Below are 13,865 nucleotides of genomic sequence, written 5' to 3'. Positions count from 1 at the left end.
ACAGAGGCCTTCCCTGAAAACCCTGTCATAGGAGCCCCTGCCCAGCATTCCCTGTGATGTTTCCCTATGCATTTTCCTCACAGCACTTAGCACAATCAATGAATAGCTCACTTACGTATTTTTTGTCTCCTTCACCACTAAAACGTAATCCCCCCCAACAGCAGGGATACTGTATGTCTTGTTCCCTTATGCATCCCCAGGCCCTTCTAGAAAAAGGCCTGGCAGATAATTGGCTTTCAAAATATTTGTTGAATCCATGGAAGAAGAATAAATGAGTGAATCAATTAATTTCTCTGAGCTTTAATTTCTTCCTTTCTTTTGGCCATGCGGATTGCAGGATCTGAGCTCCCCGACCAGAGATTGAACCCACACCCTCAGCAGTGCCAGTGTGGAGTCCTAACCACTGGACTGCCAGGGAATTCCCTGATTTCTTTATCTATAAATGAAAATAACAATAGTACCTATCTCATAAGGTCCTTTTGAGGAATCAATGAGATAAAACATGTATAGAATAATAAAAGTGAACACTTCTATAGTGTTTACCACGTGCCAGGGATTGTTTTAAGCCTTAGGAAATATTATCCCCATTTTACAAGTGAGGAAACAGACGCACTTAACAGAAATTAAGTGACTTATTCAAGGTCACAGGAGCCAGGAAGTGTCAGAGCCAAGGTTCAGGCAAGGCATTTCAGATCAGTGTTCATATTCATAACCGCCCCACTCTACTGCAAAGCTCCTCACACGGGGACTGGCCCTTAGCACAATGAATGTTGGTTGCTTTAAGCCACTTTCTTTGTTCATATGTCGCCTTCCCCTTAGCTGTATATTTTCCATCAAGTCGCCATAAAACCAAGATCCCAGTTCTTATCCTCATCTGGGATTTTTCAAGCCTTGTGCTGCTTCCCTGGAAAGAGGACCGATGGCTCTGGGTTCGTCATCCATCAGGGCTGGAGAAGCGCAATCCCAGCATCTGGCACCACGGACGGCTCCCCATCCTTTCTCTTCCCCAAGTCCTTCCACCTAATCCATAGTTCTAAATTATTTTGACAAAACTTCTGGACTGGGGCTTCCCTGGTGGCGCAGTGGTTGAGAGTCTGACTGCTAATGCAGGGGACACGGGTTCGAGCCCTGGTCTGGGAGGATCCCACATGCTGCGGAGCAACTAGGCCTGTGAGCCACAACTACTGAGCCTGCGCGTCTGGAGCCTGTGCTCCGCAACAAGTAGAGGCCGCGATAGTGAGAGGCCCGCGCACCGCGATGAAGAGTGGCCCCCGCTTGCAGCAACTAGAGAAAGCCCTCGCACAGGAACGAAGACCCAACACAGCCAAAAATAAATAAATAAATTAATTAATTTAAACAAAAACAAAAAACTTCTGGACTAACCATTTCATCCTAACCCTTCCTTTACTTCTGCAACGTCATGTAAGATAAGGCATAGGGGAGGGAGATTTCTGCCCGTTTGAGTTAATAACAGCTTGGGTCAATACAGGGTTAAACTTAATGAGGCAGAAAGGAGCGTTCTTCCACACAGATCACCAGCTCCTGACATCACAGCGACTCCCAATAACATCCCCCACCCCTAGTCCTGTTTAATCCCCATGCTGCCAACCTCATCCCTCTACCAAGTTTAAAAAAAAAGAAAAAAGCTAAGACAGATACTCTAGAGGTTTTGATATCCCTGATTTTGTTAAGAAAAGGAACCCCCAAAGGGTTCTATTGGGCCGAAGTTGCCAAACCACTGGGTTCAAACGTTGCAGTGTGAGGGGAGCCCTCTCATGAGGTTTCAGGGAGCTGACATCTGGAACCATGAGATTTTAGCCTAGTTTGTGGTTTCAGAAAATATATAGTTGAGGCGAGGCCCCAGATAGGTCTCCGTTTGATTTGGCCTGAGACATTAATAGGACGTCCTCATTGAACCAATGTTGGGAAACAGCACTGAGTCAGTAGTTGCCGGGATGGAGACACCTCAGCTGAATCACCAGGAAGGGACTCCAGCTGCATTCTTGAGGCGCAGTCAGTAAGATGTTCAGAACACTTCACAGGGTCTGAGACTCACAGACAACCTCTCCTCCCAACTGTCTTCTTACCTGGAAAGAGGACACGGCTGACCATACCAGGGAACACCATGATGAAAAGGGGCAGGACCTTCAGGTATGCGGCCATCAGAGAGCCTCCTTTGGCGTGGGACAGGTTCTTGGCAGCCAGAGTCCGCTGAACAATCACCTGGAAAACAGCGGTGTGGTTGGAAGTTGAGATAGATTTCTCTTAAGGCCAACTAGGTGCGCATGGCTTCTTTGTAGGCATAGTAGACCCAGGAGCTCGGTTTGCCTGCCTTCTCTAAGGAAACATCTCTCCTATTCTCAATCCCTGTGATCCAGTGGTCCAGTTGGGGTAGCTATACCAAGGCAGAGAAATCAAGAACGGGAAGGAGGATAGAAGAGTAATGCAAATACTTTGTTAGGAGTGATGAGTTAAGAGAAAGAGAGGCTCTGAGATATTGCTACCAACAGGATTGGCATGTCTGGACTTGTAGTTACTGCATACGGTGTGCCTAGGTCTTATCCTAACCCCCTTCTCTGTTGGGTGGCATAAGGTAGGTCTTGTTAAGATTTATCCACTTAGAACAGATTGGTGGTTGCCAGAGACAAAGGGTGGCGGGTGGGCAAAATGGATGAAGGGGATCAAAAAGTATAAATTTCAGTTATAAAATAAATAAGTCCTAGGGATGTAGCGTACAGCATGGTGACTATAGTTAATAATACTGGATTGCATATTTTTAAGTTGCTAAGAGAATAGATCTTAAAAGTTCTCATCACACACAAAAAAAGTCTCATCACAAGAAAAAAAATTGTATCAATAACTGTATGGTGATGAATATTAACTAGATTTATTTTGGTGATGATTTTGCAATATATACCAATATCGAGTAACTTAAACGATTTATCCACTCAAAGGGAATGACATGTTCTAGAGTGTCTTCTGAGTAGAAGACTGGTCCCCCAAAATCCTGCTCCAGGCTTCAGATTGAATCTACATGAACTCAGAACTTTCTCTACTGTTTCCTTAGGCTTTGGATCTTGAAGCATCTGGAGAAGTTGCAGAGGCCTTGGTGAGTTACTAGAGCTTTTATGAGTTGGTTCAGTGAACTGTGGACAAGAGGAGTGAAATGCCATTACCATTATGGTGCTGTGGTGAGCAGGACAAAGTGGGAATTCTTCCCATTTTTTAAAACAATGTTCATCAATGGCATAGGCTTCCTAGAGCGTCCTGCTGCTTCTTTTGAAACCCATTCCCTCTCCACAAGGCTACCCTGTCATCGTGGGTACGGAATCTGCCTGATCCAGGGGGAGGCACCTGACCCACCCCTGGCCAATCAGAGCCCTTACACAGGGTATTTGGATTTGGGACTTGGAGAGTTGTCAGTCTCTTTGCAGTTGGTCTGCAGTGAGAGACCATGAAGTCAGCAGGTAAGAGAGAAAGACAATGGAGAAAGAAACCAGAAAAAGTTCCAGCACTTTCTGAAGGCTAGTTCAGCTTCCTGCCGTTCGTATTCCATGAGCTAATAAATCCCCTACCCTTTTCCTAAGCTGGTTTAAATTTGATTTTTTTTTCTGTGACTTGCAACCAAGTGTACCCTCACCTGCACAGATTATTATTATTGGTTTGGATGTTGTCAGTGAAAGACTCTAAACGTGGCGTCAGCTTCTATGAGGAAAGGTGAAGGAGCAGTGAGGATCCCTCTATCCAGAGCTGGGAAGTCAGCTGTTTGTTCCCTGTCATTTCTCAGGACTCCAAACACACACCTACTGGGCTTTCTAGAACACTTAACAACGTGATAGTTACATGGAACGGTACAGCAACCATAGAATACTTTTTACTGCTTCATAAAGGTGCCAAAAAGAGGCATGCAAGCTTCAGTCCTTGTCGGTCCATCTGGAAGCAGAGAGGAAAGAATTTAGAGCTTTGGAAAACCAAGCCCTTTCGACAGGAGATCCAAAGCTGTGACTGAGAAGAATGCTGGCTTTTATTCCCATGAAGCGGAGCCTCCAGCTGAGTAAGTTTTAAGAGACTTGTGCTGCTCAAAACCCCACAAGCCCTGGGAAGAGGGTGTCGCCCTGTACGGCAACCCCCGGGCCCAAGTAATGGAGCATGACTCATAGGAATGTTATGAAAATCAATGCGTTAACATATAGGAAATGCTTATATCAGTTACTGGTAGATGGTCCAGCATCAATCAATGTTTGTGTCGTTACGATTATCGATTGCGATTTACCTCTTCCGTCTCTGCCCAGGAGGATTAGGAACACGCCCCCCATCAGTGAACAGCGAATGCTGCTTTGTCTTTCTCCTGCTCTGAAATGAGCTACTAGGGCAGCACCAGCCCAAGGGACTAACACAGTCTTTGGACTCAACAGAATTCAGCTCAGCAGCCGCAAAACCAGAAGTCATGGGGTCCAAGGAGGGCTTGGGTTTCTGGCCCCTCTGGCCCTGCCTGCCCTTTGGAAGAAGGTCAAGTCATCCCGGATTAATTAAGTCCCCAGGCTCTTGAACAATGCGAGGTGGGTTGGAGGTGGGCTTCAAGGGCTGCACACTGGAATCCCAGCTAGTAAGGGTGTGAGGCATCTCGAGGAAATATTTGTATGGATTAATAAATATAAGCTGTTGAGCCATGTCAAGAGCAGTAGCATAAAACCATAGCAAAGGGCTTCCCTGGTGGCGCAGCGGTTGAGAGTCTGCCTGCCAATGCAGGGGACGTGGGTTCGTGCCCCGGTCCGGGAGGATCCCACATGCCGCGGGGTGGCTGGGCCCGTGAGCCATGGACTGCTGAGCCTGCACATCCGGAGCCTGTGCTCCGCAACGGGAGAGGCCACAACAGTGAGAGGCCCATGTACCGCAAAAAAAAAAAAAAAAAAAAAAAAAGCAAAAATGTAAATGTTTTAAACAGTTTATTAAACGCGCCTGCAACAAAAAAGACTATGAGCAAATACCTAATGCTCCCCTTTTTCACAATTATTAGTAACCCTGCTAATGAGGAAACAGAGGCTCAGAGATCTTAGACGGTGTCCCAAGGTTATGCCACCTGAACTTGATTCCAGGTCTGTTAAGGTTAAAGCCCAGGCTGTTAGCCTCAGTCTGAGCTGTCTCCCAGGGTCTCTCCAGCCTGAGATTTGCTAAGGAAGAGGAGGGGTGCTCTCTCTTAAAGGGGCACTATTGCACCCATCTCTAGCTCTTGGTTTCTAGCTCTTCACTCAGGAGTTCTGACCCTTGGGGTGACCTGGATTCACTCTCTGCAGTGTCCCCTCCATCAATTCAGTGGTCCGACTCCACGATCATTATTTTATTTAAAGTCTCATCAGCCCTGAATATGAAATAGGGCTTCCAAAATGGCACACAGATCTCTGATCATTAATGTAATGGAAAAAGCCATTTCAACAGATGATATATTCACAGGGTTTGAAACCTGAGAAAGTATAAACAGGTGTGCAGTGAAATGGCTTCCATCCACCCTGGCACATCTGCCCACCTCCCTGCCCACAGGTAACTGCTCTTAGTTTTATATACATCCATCCGGAGTTTCCTTCAGCACATACAAGCAAATGCAAATATGGATTCTATCCCCCCCACACACCTTTTAACACAAAAGGGCTTATTATACACACCACAGTGCCTTTTGCTTTTCTCATTTCTTTCTTCACACCAGTTATATATTTGCTTTAAGGGCTTTGCTTTGGCGGGTCCCTCTGCCTAAAACTCTCCTCCCCAACAATCACCAGAGCCCACTCACTCTCCTTAGCTCAGAGGTCACTTCTCAACCATGACTCCCCTAATCACTCTATTTTAGATGATACTCCCACACCCTCCATTTCCACCACCCCCGCCTCTGCTTGTTTGTTTTTTTTTTAATGACAGTTATCACCTTTTAACGTTCCCCGTAATTTATTTATTTCCTGTCTACCTCCACCAGAAGAAGGTGAGCTCCGAGAGCCTGTTTGATTTGTTTACTTGTGATTTCCAAGTGGCTGGCACATAGAGCACACCTAGTGAGTATTTGTGGAGCAAATAATACCAATACCAGTTTTAACATCTCTTTAAAATGTTTCATCTCTCTTGCTTACTGGATCCTTCCAGACATCCAGCAGGATGTATCAAGCTTTCCCCTTTGCAAATATCAGTAGCTTTGGATTTTCTGCGACATGAGTAAGAATAAGAAGATAACACGTAGAGCAGTAGAGAGAAAGAAGTTCTCAAGGATGTTTGGGGAGAAACGCAAATAAGAGAACAGATAGCGGGAGAAAAGAACCCAGCCTCCAGATACTCCAAGGAAGGAAGCGTCCCCGAGAGCAGCTTTCTCAGCCTGCTGCCCTGTACCTGATCGGTGCACCAGTACCAGAGGGACGGGATGGACATTCCAAATAGGATCCCAGGCCACGGGAGATCAGATGTCAGTGGGTCTCGGAAAATATGGAAGGCATCTTCCCGGGGCAGCCCGCAGCTGCTGTTCCCACTCCGGTTGCTGGCCACAGCCAAGAAGTATTTCTCTTCCAGGCCTTCCAACCCGCCGACTGCAGCGAAACCTAGTATTCAGAGGAAACCCAAATTTGCCAGGAACTCAGACTGATCCACAGCAACTCATGAGGGGATGGTTGGAGATTGGTGAAATCCTACTTAGAACAGAGATACCAAGGAAAGTTAGTTGACCTAAAGGTTCTTCGCCTTTTTTTTTTTCATGCCTTTGGTATTGACTATGGATTGCTTCTCAGAATAATATTCCTAAATATACAATACACAATACATAGATTGTAAAGAAAACCAAATATGTTGAAGGCACCCATCAAACCATAAAAACTCTGACGTAGTAATTTATTTCTTTGCTCCATTAAGTAGAAAGACCCCACAGTGGGTCAAATAACAATTTAGCTTTAAAATAACCATGGACACAGTGTTTCAATACATCAGAAGCAACTGTAAAAACATTTGGATAAAAACCTCGGGGGGTGTATTTTGGTATCAAAGTCACAGATATTGCAAATCTTCCTGTGGTTTGCTGCCTACACGAATCATTGAAAGATGCTAATATGAAAATAGAGATGAATTTCTTTCCCATCCAAGATTCACAAAACCTGTGAATTCTGTCCAGGTTAAGAAAGCCTGCCTTAAGGAAACATTCTTTCACCTCTGAACTTCTTCTCAGCTACTCTCAATTCATGGTATCACAAGAGTGGTCCAAGTAACCTATGGCCTTGAGCAAGTCGCTTCCCTGTCTGGATTCGGTTTCCTCATCTGCAGGTGGGGATAATGTAGCACCAACCTCATAGGGCTGGAGAAAGACAGTGAGATAATACACATAAAATGCACAGCACCTGACACAAACGTGTGTTGTCCTTAAAAAACAATAAAGCACTGCAATCTGCAGATAATTTGCTTCTCTTCATTAATTGAACAGATTCAAGGTTATCCCCAAAGAACATTGCTCTCACCGGATTACGTTCTGGAAGGTTGTGTTTGTCTTTTTGTTGTTGTTTTGTTTTTTTCTTGTGTTTTATTTTTGGTTTTTTGTTTGTTTCTTTGTTTTTTGGTATGGAAGAGAAGGGGTTGGTGTTACCACTTGAGTTAGGAATGATATGTAATCTGCAGCCTGGCTTATCTTTGCTGAAGGTTGTGGTGAACAGTGGCTACTGGGGGAAAAATATTGTGATGATAAATTTTTGTCATGCTTTTTATTTTTCCCTGAAAAATTATTTTGTGGTAGTGGGAGGGAGGGAGGTTTTATTAATAATTGGACCTGGGCTTCCCTGGTGGCGCAGTGGTTGAGAGTCCGCCTGCCGATGCAGGGGACGCAGGTTCATTTCCCCGTCCGGGAAGATCCCACATGCCGCGGAGCGCCTGGGCCCATGAGCCATGGCCGCTGAGCCTGCGCGTCCGGAGCCTGCGCTCCGCAACGGGAGAGGCCACAGCTGTGAGAGACCCGCGTACCGCAAAAAATAATAATAATAATAATTGGACCTGCCCATCTGAGTGTGTAAAGCACATACATATAGATAATAGCAGGTAGAAAGGCTGAGAAAAGAATCACCCCAGGATGGGTGAAAATAAAGTAGGCAGAGCATCGTAAACTTTAATGTACACACGAATCACCTGGGAACCATTAAAAAGCATATCCTGATTCAGCAAGTCTGCAGTGGTGCCCGGGATTCTGCCCTTCTAATGGGCTCCCAGTTGACACTGATGCTGCTGGTCCCTGGACCACAGTCTGAGTAGCACCCATGTAGGAGACATCAGGGTACCAAATGAAATTTGGAATCCTTTTGGTATAAAGGAAAGTGGGGGATCTTGATTTCAGTCACTTTAATAAACTCCATTTAGGTCAGTTTTTCAGTTTCTCTTGTTTTTTTTTTTGTTTGTTTGTTTTTTGGGTTTTTTTTTTGCGGTATGTGGGCCTCTCACTGTTGTGGCCTCTCCTGTTGCGGAGCACAGGATCCGGACGCGCAGGCTCAGCAGCCATGGTTCACGGGCCCAGCTGCTCCACGGCATGTGGGATCTTCCCGGACCGGGGCACGAACCCGCGTAACCTGCATCGGCAGGCAGGAAGGCACAATGTTAAGGTAAAAATTCCTGCCTATACTCTTTGACTCCTGCTCTTAGACTCTTCCCACAAAAGTTACTACCACATTATCTCCCCACTATTATCACCAGGGAGTGTGATGGGGAAGGAGGGGTATGAGATCTGAAGTCAGTCTGACTGGGTTTAATTCCTGGCTTTGAATTCTAACCTTGTGACCTTGCGCTAACAGTTGGTGCCTTAATTTTCTCATCCAACAAAAGGGGTAAAAATAATACTGGTATCATTGGGTTGTTATGAGCATTAAATGATAAAACATCTGGATCACTAGTGTTTTAATAGGTATTCATTTATGAACTTTTAATTTTGAGATAATTATAGACATACAGAAGAGTTGTATAAGTAGTACAGAGAGTTCCCATACACCTTCTCCTAGTGTCACTGTCTTACATAAGCCAAGTACAGTTACAGAAACTAAGAAATTAACATTGGTGCCTTACTATTAACTACAGTATGGGCTGTTCAATTTGCACCACTAATGTTCTTTTTCTCTTCTGGGATCCAATCCAGGATCCCACACTGTGTTTATTTATGTTTCCTCCTTTCTCTGTAGTTGCTCAGTCTTTCCTTATTTTTCATGTCCTTGATACTTTTGAAGAATACTGGTCATTGTAGTGTGTAAAATGTCCTCAATTTGGGTTTGCCTGATGTTTATTTACGATGAAGTTGAGGTTATATATTTTGGCAAGAATGGCACAGAGGTGATGCTGTGTCCTTCTCAGTGTACCATATCAGGAGCTACATACTGGTACGTCTGATTACTGTAATATCAGTTAATATGCCTTGATCGCTTAGTTACAGTGGCACGTGCCATGTTTCTCCACTGTAAAGTGGCTATATTGCCCTTTGTAATTAATAAATATTTTGGACGTGATACTTTGAGACCAAGCAAATATCTTATTTCTTCATAAACTTTCATGCGCTGACTTCAGCATTTATCATTGGATCTTGTCTATAGCAATTATGACTGTGGTGTTCTAATAGTGATATTCTATTTCCCTCAGTCTGTCTTCATTTAGTAATTGGAATTCTCCTGTAAGGAAGAGTTTTCCTTTTGCCCCCTTTTATTTGATTATTTAATTATTTATCCATGTCAACATAGGAGGATCTATTAACTTTTCCTTAAAAAACAGTAAGTTTCCGGGCTTCCCTGGTGGCGCAGTGGTTGAGAGTCCGCCTGCCGATGCAGGCGACATGGGATCGTGCCCCGGTCCGGGAGGATCCCACATGCCGCGGAGCGGCTGGGCCCGTGAGCCATGGCCGCTGAGCCTGCGTGTCCAGAGCCTGTGCTCCGCAACAGGAGAGGTCACAACAGTGAGAGGCCCGCGTACCACAAAAAAAAAAAAAAAAAAAAAGTCAAACAAAACAGTAAGTTTCCATGATACGCACAGCTCTCTTCCAGCTAAAATGACCATGCCTCAAGCAGGAATCCCCAGCTGGGTTAGAAACAGTGATGAAAGCAGATGTCCGTGCTTGAGAGAGGTGCTGTCATCCACCCAAATGACCCTGGCACCCCACTTACTGTAGCCCATCAGGGTGAGCGCTCCTATAAGCATGATCAGGGTCTGTAGAGCATCCGTGTAGATCACAGCAGCCAGGCCACCTAGTGGGAAGATGAGCACTGAGGTGAGGGTCAGGTACTCTGGGGGAGAGGAGTTACTCTGGGTGCCAGAGGGAACTTGGAATTTCAAGACCTGACGGGGGAGAGTTCCTAGTGTTGATTGTTTGCAAAGATGGCCACAGTATCTCCTTCCCAGGTGCCTGCCCATTTAGTAATGTGGCCTTGCTGCTCGTTTCACGTTGAGGTGAAGATTTCTCTTCTTCTTAAATATGGTTTGGCCGAATGACTTGCTTTAACCAATAAATACGGTGGAAGTGATGTTGTGCAGCTCCAAGTCTGGTCCTCAAGAGGCCTGCAGTTCCTGCTCTTGTTCTTGTGTTGCCCCGAGAACACTATGCTTCTTTAAGAAGCCCAGTCTAGCCTCATGGAGCATGAGGACCACCTGGAAGGAAAGCCCAGCTGACAGCCAAGCTAACCAGCAGCCACCTGAGTGAGACCATGTTGTTCCACCCAGCTGTTCCAGGTACCATCTAACTAGGATAATTCAACCGAGCCAGGTGAGACCAGCAGAAGAACCACCCAGGCAACGCATGGAATGAATTGTGGGCGGAAATAAACCATTAACTCCCTAATGGGGGGTAGGTGGTTAGTGACACAGTAATTTCTAACTGACATGGGAAGTGATGCTTGGGCCATGGTCCCCAAGCTCCGAAGACCTTTATTTAAACATTGGAAAGAGGATGTGAGTACTAGGTATTCAGAGTCTAATAGGCTTCCCAAAGAGGGTCACAGTGGTTGGCCTCAGTGGATTCTTATTGGTCTTGCCACCTAGAAAAATCTTTGTAATGACAATCATGGTAGCAAATCCATCAGCATCTGGACAAAACAATCTTTCCAGTCTCTTCCCTATCCTTTTCTCCTTCCTCTTTCCCTACAGAGAGTGGACACTTATCTGACATGAACAGATTTACTCATGGGTAAAGTCACAGTACACTAAAAAAACCAAACAGACGTTCATGTGGGTGTTGTTCTGTGATTCCTCCTTCTTTGCCCCAGGAATAGGGTCATCTCACAAATGGAGAGAGAACTGGCTTAGCATCTGGCCCCAGTTCTCTGCTGGCCCCACTCAGGCAATTAGCCTGAGTGTGGTGAGATCCTGAAGATAGGTACCACTGAAACCCACCCACGTCTCTATACTAATGTTTATTGGGCATTTATCACTTACCAGGCACTGCATCTAGTGTTTTATTCAATCACTCACCAAACATCTGGTGAGCGCCCAACCTAGTTCTACATGGTAGGGATACAGAGGCAAACAAAAGCATGCTGCCTGTCTCCTCGGAGCTTCTAGTCTAATGGGGGAGACACCCCCAAACAAGGAAACAGAGAGATAGATTGGCAATTGCGACTAAACCTTTCCTTTCCCTGTGCCCCAGACACGTGGCTTCTGTTAGCGCTGAAAACTCAGCCCAGATCTTTCTGCATCAGCGGGCTTTTGCATTTCTGAGAACGGGTCACTCTTCTGTCTAGAGCCTCCAGTGGTGTTCCACGGCATTTGGGACTAAATCCAGGCTCATCTGATTTCCTTCGAGGCTCCGGTGCCTGCCCTTTCCTCCACTCCTTTCTCCTCCCATCAGGGCTGCAGCACAGCCGATGCCAGGGTCACCACTGTCACTCCAGCTTGCATGAGTGGCCTCCTCCACAGCTAGACAGGACTCAGCCTCAACACATGTGCTCGCTCAGCTGCAGCCGCCCTGACCCCCCTGCTACTCCTCAAACAAACAACACGGGTTCTCATGTCAGAGTCTTCCCTCTGTCTCATTTAAATCTGGTCCACATATCACCTTAGAGAGGCCTTGCCTGTACGTTGGATGGAAAAGAATCCTCCCACCATTATTCCCCATCTTGTTATAACAGTATACTCTGACATCACTCATTGGCTTCCTTGTTCATTGTCTGTCTCCCCTTCCCCACTAGAATGTAAGTTCCTTTGGAGTAAAGATTTTTTCTGTCATGGGAATTCCCTGGTGGTCCAGCGGTTAGGACTGGGGGCTTTCAGTGCCATGGGCCCGGGTTCAATCCCTGGTGGGGGAACTAAGATCCCACAAGCTGCACGGCCAAAAAAAAAAAAGATTTTGTCTATCTTGTTGCCTGCTATGCCCCATTTCCTAGCATGATGCCTGGCATATAGTGGGTGATACATAGATAGATACAGATAATTTGTGGAATGAATTACACCAAGAGGAGGCAGAGAAGGATGAAACTGGAACAGAAGTTGAGAAGGTGAATATTCACAAGCAGATACATGTCCAGGTGCTGCACTCCACCAGCCACTCTTCTGGGATGCAAGTCTGAGGGGGAAAGTTGGGGCTCCCCGGCCTCAGGCTGCAGAATTGCAGTGGTTTACGGTCTAGCTTTGTACAGTGTGTGTGACTACACACGCGCAGCAGCTAGTAGGTTCTAATGAATAGTTCTTGAAGAGATAAATGGAAAATAGCTTTATGCACTTGCGGTACCTTTTAAAATCCTCCCTTCTATCAGGCATCCCTCTTCCTTTGGACAATGACCAAGAGAAATCGTATTATCTGGGGTGATGGACTGAGGGTTCATGAAGACATGGTCTTAGCACACTGGAACATCAGAAGACGAGCCAGGAAAAGACAGGGTGGCCCACAGCCCCTGCCCACCACCTCTCCCAGAATCACCCCTTGTTCAGTCATACCTGCAACAGTGTATAGAGCTGTGATGGCCAGCAGCCCGACTATGGCCAGGTAGAGATTTAGGCGCAAAGACTGCTGAATGAAGATGGCACCTGCGTACATGTCTACCTGGAGAGACAAGAAGTTGACGGGTGAATGAATGGATGGACGTTTTAGCCCAGTTTCCCCAGGCTCAGGTCCTAGCCTTGACTCTGGCAAACACAGAAACATCACATGATGTCCTTTCTTCATCTCTTCCTAGATCAGGGGTCTCAAACGGGAGCCCTACGGGTGATCATGTTTGAGGCCCCTTCACTGGGCTAATACAAGCGCCTCAGTCGTCTTCCTGCTCCTATTCTTCATCTGCCTACTCTCCATCCTCCACACTGCAGCCTTTATCAAATGCCATCACGATCATCTCATCCTCATCAAAACTCTTCAGTAGCTCCCTACTGCCCCCAAGGTAATGTTCAAATAAGTTAGAGCTGTATACCAGGCCCTCCATGGTTTGCCCTCCATGGTTTGCCTGCCACTTGACCTCATTTTCTTTACTCACTTCATGCTCCCAGACACACTGAAATACACCGTTTCCCTAACAAGTCATGTTTTTTCATGCCCCCAAGCGTTTTCTTATTCTGTCCAGCCCTCCGGAATGCCAATCCCCCTTTCTCTACATCCTCTCTACATCCTCCTCAGATGTAACTTTCCTTGGGAAGGTTTCCCCACATCTGTAGCTTCCCACCAGAGTGAGAGCGAGCATTGTCCTTCTGCCCTTCACATCTGGAGCTGGCACAGAGTCAGTTATTGTTGTTTGAATTGAATGGAATTCCTCTGCCCACCCCCCCCTCCCCCGCATAGGACAAGGTTTCCCCCAGCTCCAGATGGAAGAGAAGAGGGCATCGGTGTGAGTCGGGCTGAGCAGCACGTACTGGAGGCTGCAAAGCATCTGCTCTTGGCTGCTTTCCAGAAGACCTGCCCATCCAGA

The 13,865-nt window shown here is 46.2% G+C and overlaps 1 protein-coding gene across 2 annotated transcripts in view; it reads right to left on the bottom strand.

The window, feature by feature from the left end:
• Positions 1 to 13,865, bottom strand: part of SLC5A11 (solute carrier family 5 member 11) — a gene marked incomplete at both ends in the record, with an annotated part of 57,198 nt that overhangs the window by 9,198 nt on the left and 34,135 nt on the right. For both annotated transcript variants that reach the window (XM_079945416.1, XM_079945417.1), the window contains 4 exons: positions 2,088 to 2,223; positions 6,370 to 6,575; positions 10,143 to 10,223; positions 12,904 to 13,009. In XM_079945416.1, coding sequence (XP_079801542.1) covers positions 2,088 to 2,223; positions 6,370 to 6,575; positions 10,143 to 10,223; positions 12,904 to 13,009 — 529 coding nt within the window. The remainder of the gene's footprint in view (positions 1 to 2,087; positions 2,224 to 6,369; positions 6,576 to 10,142; positions 10,224 to 12,903; positions 13,010 to 13,865) is intronic.

The sequence above is a fragment of the Stenella coeruleoalba genome, assembly GCF_951394435.1.
Source record: "Stenella coeruleoalba genome assembly, chromosome: 15".
Classification (NCBI taxonomy): domain Eukaryota; kingdom Metazoa; phylum Chordata; class Mammalia; order Artiodactyla; family Delphinidae; genus Stenella; species Stenella coeruleoalba.
The sequence above is the reverse complement of the archived record's forward strand: the minus strand, read 5'-3'. Positions and strand labels throughout refer to the sequence as shown.